General features: G+C 56.8%; 1 protein-coding gene across 1 annotated transcript in view; it reads left to right on the plus strand.

The window, feature by feature from the left end:
* The first annotated feature begins 1,604 nt into the window (after nt 1–1,604).
* LRRC56 (leucine rich repeat containing 56) overlaps nt 1,605–8,807 on the plus strand; it is a 19,488-nt gene continuing 12,285 nt past the window's right edge. The window contains exons 1-4 of the mRNA XM_006893339.1: nt 1,605–1,724; nt 5,504–5,680; nt 6,869–6,956; nt 8,689–8,749. Of these exons, the coding sequence (XP_006893401.1) occupies nt 1,605–1,724; nt 5,504–5,680; nt 6,869–6,956; nt 8,689–8,749 (446 nt within the window). The remainder of the gene's footprint in view (nt 1,725–5,503; nt 5,681–6,868; nt 6,957–8,688; nt 8,750–8,807) is intronic.

Here is an 8,807-nt window from a genome sequence, read left to right on the forward strand (position 1 = left end):
GGGCGGCCAGGGCGCGCGAAGTGGAGGACCGGAGGGCGGGTGCGCACGGCAATGAGGAGCCAGGGGTCAGCCACTGCGCAGGCCGAGAGCCCCGGGACAGACCGGTCTTGTGGAGCAAGGGACCCAATGAGTGACGATCCTCCCCACTCCCCCTGCCACCACTGGGCGCTGGGACAATCCGGCTCTTGGGGCGGGCACCAGCAGCAGCCTTTGACCGAGACTAAGCTTTAGAGAGGGCAGGGTTCGGAGCAGAACAGGGCTAGTGCCTGGGCATTGAGGTCTTCCTTGGCGACATCTCACCAGAGAGCGGAGGGGAGGTCCCAGCACAGCAGTCCCTCCCACTGGGCCTGCGGATATTGGTCCTGTCCCCTACACACCAGACGGGAAAATCCTAGTTCCAGCTGGCGGCATTCCCACCTAACCCGGGGACACCTGCGCAGCCCAGGGGACCAACACTGCAGGGCGCATACAAGATGTACAGTGTGCCTCTTCGGCTGGGAAGGGATCACGAGTCTTAGTGTACAACGCCGCCCTGGCCCTCATGGAGGACCCCTCCGAAACCCTCGCACTTCCACCAGCACCCCAGTCTGGAGGCTCCAGCCCTGTGGGAGCTCCCAGGCCCCTTAGCACTCTGAGGTGTCTGGACTCAAAAACTACAGCCCCCCAAGGCTCTAAATACGTTTTTTAATTCTTTTAATTTCAAAGTAATACATAGATTAAAAGTAAAAACCTAACAGTTGTTGTCAAGGAGATTGTGAGTCATACGAGCCCTGGCGGAGGGCTGCTCCTTCCAAGGCTGTAAATTGGTCAGGAGACCAGACTGCTGCGTTCCCGCACTGGCCCTTACCAGCCAAGAGCTTTAACCATGGTGCTATCAGAGCTCCCAGAGCAAATCAAGAAGTCAGAGGTGTCGCCATAGAGCTGAAACTGACTCAGCTGTCCCTCCAGGGGATTCTGCTGTCCTCTTTCTCCTAAAGAGCCTCTGGTGGATTTGAACCACCAGCGATCTGGGCTAGCTGGCAACTCCCTGCCGACTTGGCCAGCAGAGTGTGAATACACCCTCATTAATAGGAATTCTTGGAGCTTCTCGCGGTGTTTGGGGAAGGGGTGCTCTTTGAGCAGCGCTGGCCTGGCGGCTCAGACACCCACGCGTTCGCCAGGTTGGTCAGGTCCTCCTGGGGAAATCATTCCCACTGGGCTTCCTTGGGAAGTCTTGACCCATGAGACTTCCTGGTGAAGGCAAGTCCAGCAAGGCCCAGCGCCAGAAGGACCCTCACATCTGGGATAAGTGGATATGCCTGTTGCTAGGCCCTGTGCCAGCGACAGAGTGCGCAGAACACGCGAGCCAAAAGGGGCCTGGCGCCTGAGCTGTCTCCGCTCCGCCCAGCTCACCCCAGCACCACGGAGTGCACCTCGCATCTGGGGGCCATCACGTCGTGGAGCCCCCACTCCGCAAAGCCTCGCCGCGCGCGGGGTCATCCACCCGCCGTCCCTAGCAACTGTTGCTTGGAGGGATTGGACCAACCCTGCTAGGCTTGCGGGGATGAGAGATTCCCTGGGATCGTGAATATTTATGTATTCAAATGAGGCCACGCCTCGTTGCCATGACGCCTGGTACCCACAACCCGAGGCCGGAAGAACAGCTCAGAGTCCTGGCAAGCGCCAGCGGTGGAGGGCACCCAGGGCCGAGGCCCCTTTGGGCCGGGCACTCGGCGGAGCCCCAGGTGAGAGCCCGCGTGTCCATGGTCGGGGTTGCAGGCCTTTGTACCCGCGTACCCCTGTAACCGGCGGGCGCGAGCAGGAAGCGGCGGAGGCAGCAGGAGACCCAGTGGTGGCCGCAGATGTCAGTGCTGTGACTCCTGGTCGCTCTGTTGGGCGCAGGTGGGGCCTCAGGCCCTGTCCCGGAGAGAGGGATTAGTTGGGGGTTTCTGTGACTCCAGTCTTACCTGGGGCTCCCATCGAGACCTCACAGATGAGGCACCCCAGGGGTGAATAAGGTAAGCACAGGCCCACTTTGCTGCTGATTTCATCTGTCGTGAATGGAGTCACAAGGCCCATATGAAACTGGGCCTTGCACAGCCCCTCAGTCCCACCAGAACGATGGGGGTGCTGTGTGAGGCCTCCTGGGGCAGGTGAGCCTGCAGGTTCTCAGGTAGGGCGACAGGAGATTCCAGGGCACCGGACAAAGTTCCTCATAAGCCAGTTCAGCTTCTCAGGCTCGAGTTTAACTAAAGCACAGCGTGAGGCCCAAGATATCCCTAGTTTCTGTCAGTAGTGGAGTGGTCAAATGGGCTTGAGGACCCCCATTCATTCTCTGGGATACTGGCAGCCAAATACTGCCAATTCTGACTCCTAGTGACCCCTCACTGAACTGAAAATGCTTGCTGCAGAAGATCAAAGATTACAGCCTTCAATATAGATTACATCTCAACATCAGTAAAACAAAAATCCTTACCATCAGATCAATAATCAACATCCTGATAGACGTAGAGAAGATTGAAATCGCCAATGATTTCCTCTTTCTGGGATCCACAGTCAACACCATTAGGGGTACCAGCACTCAAGAAATCTAAAGCCATGTTGCACTGGATAAGTCTGCTTTCCAAATAACTGAGGAGAAATGAGGTCGCTTCAAAGACTAAGGTGTAGTCGGCTTACATTGTGGTGTTTCTGATCACGTGCTGTGAATCTGAGAGCTACACAGTGCATCAGGACAACAGAGGAAGAGATGTCTGTGAGCTGTGGTGTTGAGGAGGAGCACTGAACATCCCATGGACAGCCAGGAGGACAGACAGGTCTTGGAAAAAGTGCAACCAAAGCGTTCCTTAGTGGAAAGGATGGCCATCTTATACACTTTGGGCATGTTGCTAGGAAAGGCTGTTCCTTGGAGAAAGACTTAATACTTGGGAAGGTGGAGGGTCAAATAAAGAGAAGAACCTCCATGAGCTTGATTGATACAGTGACTTCTGCAATGGGCTTGAGCGGGTCGGGGTGTGAGGAAGGCACAGGATAGGACAGGGTTTAGAGCTGTTGTTCATAGGGTTGCTGTGGGTCGTACTCAACTCTATAGCACCTAACAACAGTGCCTCTCCATGGGGTTCCTGTGGACTTTATCCACAGCCTTTGGGCTGGTAGCTTGACACACATTAAGCCACCAACCAGGTCTCCCTGATCTAAGCCATAGTATTTTCAGTTGCTTCATGTGCACGTGAGAGTTGGCCAAAGGGAAAAGATGCCCAGAGAAGAGTCGAACCCTTTGAGGGTGGTGCTGAAGAGAACTGGATACACCATGGCCTGCCAAAAGAGCACGGTAAAGCCAACTTGCAAGAAGGGCAAGCCAGAGTACTCCTGGGGTGCAAGGAGGTGACCCTTCATCTCTTGGACCGTGAGTGTGTTGTCAGGAGAAGCTGTCCCTGCAGAGGGGCCTGATGCTGGAAAAGGAAAAGCGGGTCAGCAGAAGAGAGGAAGCCCTCATTGATCACCCGTGGCTCCAGCAGTCTGAGCAGTAACTGGGAGTCCAGTGGGGGTCCAGCAGCTATTGGGAGAATTGCTCAGGGTCAGGCAGGTTTTGTTCTGTTTCTCACGGGGACACTGAGTCGGAGTATACATGCATTGTGGAGCCCTGCTGTGGTCCGCTAGGGGCTGGGAGCTGACACTGGCCACTCTCTCCTGCTTTCTCCTCCAGTGTGGAGGGGCCAGTACCTCACGGTTGCATATACTCTCAGGACAACGGTCCAGCCCCTCCAAGTGACCTGACCAGTGACAGGGACATCCCTCTACAACCGTTATGGAAGCTGGGCAACCAGGTGGTGCTGTCAGGTGGCCACTGCTCAGACTGTGGCCCTCTCCCACCCGGCCAGCCTGGCCCTGAGGCAGGCTGACACAAGACCAGGGAAACCTGGCCTGTCTTTTATGTGTTCTCCTCATCCATGCTTCCTCCATTTATTCCTTGCTTTTTCATTCATTTGCCCACAGGCATGTGGGTGCTGAAAACTGAGCCCAGTGTGTGCACGAGGCCCAGGGACTGCTTCCACCGCTGTGCAGGGTACCAGAAACAGATCGGAGCAAGCCTTGCCCATGTCATTAAGAAAGTCCCCCAGGGAAACAAGTGGGTGCAGGGAGGGTCTCCCAAGACATGCAGGGCTTCCTAGGAGCTTGAGGAGGAGCCCATGGAGAGGGGCAGCCCAAGACCCCCAGGGACTGGATCCAGGGGCCAAGGGTGGGCCTGTACAGGTCAAGTACAGGTGGGCAGCCAGGTAGAGCAGGTGAAGATGAGGACCTAGAAAAACCCCAGCATTAACCATCTGCCTTGTCCACCCGTGTGTCTGCCCAGGTGGTGAGGGGGGCCTGGCCCTCAGCTGGAGTGAGCACTGCCAGGAGCCTGACTTGATACCACACCCACAACCAGAAAGTGGCTGCCTGTATGTGAGGGTCTCGGCCAGCCTGGGGTGCTGGCCCAAGGACTTGCTCCCAGCTACAGGTCCAGAGACCATCTAGTGGGGATGGGCCTACAGATCAGAGCCTGAGCTGGCCAGCAGTCCACCTTTTGACCAAGCCCCAAGCTAGGATGAGGGTGGATAGGTGAGGGCCCAAGAACCAGCACCCCTCCTGTGGGCCCTGCAAGGTGGGCAGGTGTCAGGGGGTAGCAGGAACCAAGGCGAGGGGTGTCTCAGGCATCAGGGTGTGGCAAGCTCAAGGTGCAAGGGTGGGAGACGAGTGGGGTACAGTGCTGGGCCAGAGTGACTTTCTGTGAGCAGGGCTGGGCTGGGGTCTGGGGAGGGTACAAACTGTGTGAGGCTCCAAGGGCCCTGTAGGCCAGAGTGTTCATGGGAGATTATCTGCCTAGGCTGTGGGCATCAGCCAGAGTGGACACAGTGATCGTGACAGGAGGGGAGGTGCTGGAAGATGCCATGTGTACTGCCTCCAGCTCTCTGCTCCGCCCATCTATCTGGCTTCCTTCCCTCATTCCAGCTTCCTGAGTGCTCCTGGCCACTCAGTGCCTATTAGCAGGGAAGCGGTCAGCCTACTTTAGTGACCACTGCTTGGGGTGTGCCTCTTCAGAGAATTGGGTGTTGTGGCAAGAGGCAGCAGGAAGCACGCAGACCCTCCATGGTGTGGATGGGGCCAGGCTGAGTCCACGGGGAACCAGCACACATGTGCACAGTGGTCCCCCTTTATGTCAAAAGCAATGCAGCTTGGTGAGGTCAGAGCGAAGAGCTTGCTGTCCCAGGAAGGCTGCCAGGCCCACGCACCTGGGGGGAGTTTGCAAGGTATATGGTTATGGGTGTCAGCCTGGGCAAGGGTCAGTTTGCTGGCACTCAGTAAATGTTGCCACAGAGGCAGGCCCGGAAGCCCTTTCTGGACCCCATTAGTACCTCGCCATAAGGGCACTCACCTCAGGGCCACTGCAGGGAGGGCTTTTAGGATTTAGGAAGGTGAAGAGAACCAGTGACTCTCATAGACCACCCACTCTGCTCACCACCTTTCCACAGGTCAGCTGTAGATGGAGCCAGCCAGGCTCAGAACTCAGGACCCTCAGCCCAGGGTGGCCAGCGTCCGAGTGCAGGAGCTGCACTGGCCAGGTCGCCACAATCCCCGGCCACGGAGCCATGGCACAAGCAGCAGCATGGGCAGCCAGGGCCCCCATCTCCTGGAGGACTTCCTGTCTCCTTCCCAACTGGTGAGTGCCCGTGGGAACAGAGTCAGCTACAGTCACAGTGTTTGCGAGCCAAGTCAGGGACCTCTTGCAAGCAGAGAGAGACCTCTCAGAGTCCCCACATGGATGAGGGACTGTGAAGCCCACAACGTGTGGTTCTGAGAAAGGCAGAGGGGGTACAGCCTAGCCTGGTGACCAGCCACCCCATTCTGACAGCTAGCTGCAGGCAGGTGGTCCTGTGGCATTGGGTTAGTATGAGGAAAGCTATAGCATGCAAAAAAGCGGGGGCTAGAGATAGCACTGGAAGAGAGGCTCCAAGGGGGCTATGAGACTCCGAAGGTGCCCGACGGGAACGCATATCCATGCACACATCTTTGCATGTGTACAAAGCACACATGCACATGTAACAGCACACATGACACGTGTGAACAAGCAGCACACTATACACACAAGCACACACAAAACACAGGCACACTTGTCTGTACCCACATGTGTGTCTGCATGAACACAGGTACCACAGCACAGGTACACATGCACATATGCACCCCACACACAGCATGTGCAGGACAAGTGTGGACATGCCCAAACACCTGCACACAAACACTGACATGTGAATGCAGTCTGACTGTCAGCCCCACACAGGGTCCTAGTATTCACTGTGATGCCACTATGTGACAGGAGCACGTGTGTTCCCATCATGGGGCTGCTGTGTGACAGGAACATGCACGTTCCCATCACAGGTGCTGCTGTGTGACAATACACATGTTCCCATCACGGGTGCTGCTGTGTGACAGGAACATGCACGTTCCCATCACGGGGCTGCTGTGTTACAAGGAGCATGAATGTTTTCCATCATTCCCATTACGGCTGCTGTTGTGACAGGGATCACGTGTTCCCATCGGGGGCGAGCCAGCTGCACCCATCGAGGGCAGCAGAGCTGGCTCTGCTCTGTTGCCTCTGGCCACTGGCCACTCTCAGAACACTGCTCTGATGATGGTCCCACCAGCCAGACGTCTTGGATCTCCCATGCACGGCTCTGCAGGCCCCCGTCAAGTGTGCCTCTAGCTCTGCTCTGCAGAGGAGGCAGAGAGATGCCTGCCATCTGCTCCAGGGGCCTCCGCCCAGGCCCGTGGCCCAGGCCTGCGAGTAGCTGGAAGAACGGATGGCCAGGGCCCCCCAGGCCCCTAACTGACTGACTGTTGGTTTCTGCAGCGGTCCCTGGCCCGGGTGGATGACCTGCACGCAGTGACTGTGCTGGAGCTGTGTGTGGACGCCCACCAGAACAGCCTGGGAAACTTCGGTGAGAGCCGGCCCCTGCTGGACAGCCTTCCCTGTAGACAAGAGGACTGTCCAGTTATAAGCAGGCTGGAGATGCCTTTGGCATGCCTGTTCACACCCCTGCCACTGGGTCCAGATGTCCAGTCCTAGGCAGAGAGGCCTGAGCCCACAGACCAGGGTTCCACCCTGCCCTCCAGAAAGGACACAGTGTTGGAGATCCGTATGATGCTAATGTTAGTGGAGGGTGAGACCAAGTAAACCTGATGATTATAATCACGATGTTGGTTACCACGTGTGACAACACTGAACTCACAGGAAAGTGGCTCCGATAGCACCAACCCCTGTCATCCACCCTCAGCCAGGTCCCCACTGCCCGTGCTTCCCTGTGTGCTGCTTTGTTATTCTCTCCCCCTTACACACACGTACACAAAATCTACTCACATGGTTCTGCATGTGCCCACACACCCACACACACATGCTCTCTCTCACACACACCAGTATGGGCATGCATGCATATACTCTTGCACACACTAAAAACCCCAGCCCACTCCCACCGAGTTGGTCCCAATTCATAATAGCCTTGCAGGACTCAGTAAACCGCCCGCGGGGTTCCCACCATCCGTGGAAGCAGCTGCCACAGTTTTCTGTCCCAGAGCAGCTACAGACTTTGAACGTGGACCTTTTGGTTATCTGCTGAGGGCTTTAAACACAGTGCAACCAGAGCCCTTTATATTCACAAGAGCACACAGATGGTCACACACATGTACACATGTCACAGGCAGCTGCGTGGATACACATACATACACTTTAAAGGCTTGCACACCTCACATGTGTGTGCATACACACGTGAAAACACATGCACACACATAGATGCTCATGCTCACTCAGGTACACTTGTCACAGGCAGTTGCGTACACACTTGAAAGTGCTGACACCTGTACATAAATACACGCACATATACATGGACTTGCAGATGTGTACACAGTTACAGAAGCACACATACAGGCTCATACTCGGTACCCTTGCCACATGCACTTGCACACATGCACACACGTACAGTGCAGTGTGCACACATGTGCTGAGCACACAACTGCGCACACACCCTCCAAAGGCCGTTGACATTTCCCCTCACCACCTGTGCACTGCAGCCGCACTGCTCCTTCGTCTGTGGACACTCAGTGCACAGCTGAAGGACAGAGGTCCCCTGCACATGCTCCCAGCAGCAACCTGTCGCACACATATCTCATGTCCCTGATCATACCCCGAGGAGGTGGCCACACCATTGTCCCTGCCTCCCTACCCCCTGTCCCCACACTGTCCTGTGAGGCTGTGGGCTCTCGGAATCTGCATCTCCCAGCCCTCGGGGACTCTGAGTCATAGTGGTCAGTGCCCTGGCCTTTCCAGGAAGACCAGGACACTCACTGCTGATGAGGGCAGGGGCTGGGCACCTGAGGTACCTAGCAATGGGCAGCGCATGTTGCCTTGCCCCCTGCAGTGTGCCTTCTCCACCCTTCCATGCCCTCCACTTGGACTGGGCTGCAGAGGCAGGAGTGTGGCCCTGAGGGGGCCCAGGCACAGAGGGGGCCACAGCCCTGTGAGTGGCCCCAATCAGTCGCTCTGTCCCTTAGAGGCTCTGCTGGCCCAGATGGGTCCTCAGAGGACAAGGTGTGAAGAAGGGTACAGCAGGGAGTGGGGAGCACAGTGGGCCGGAAGAGGGATGGGGGCCCTGTTCACCTCTCTGCCTGTGGCCTCAGGGGTGCACCTGCCCAACCTCAGCCAGCTGAAGCTGAACGGCAGCCGCCTAACCTCAGTGAGGTGAGCATCCGGGGAGGGGTCCCTGGGGGACTGCAGGGGGGTGCGGTGAACAGCAGCC

Source organism: Elephantulus edwardii, unplaced genomic scaffold (assembly GCF_000299155.1).
Source record: "Elephantulus edwardii isolate Elephantulus edwardi_28Jun2011 unplaced genomic scaffold, EleEdw1.0 scaffold00126, whole genome shotgun sequence".
Classification (NCBI taxonomy): Eukaryota; Metazoa; Chordata; class Mammalia; order Macroscelidea; family Macroscelididae; genus Elephantulus; species Elephantulus edwardii.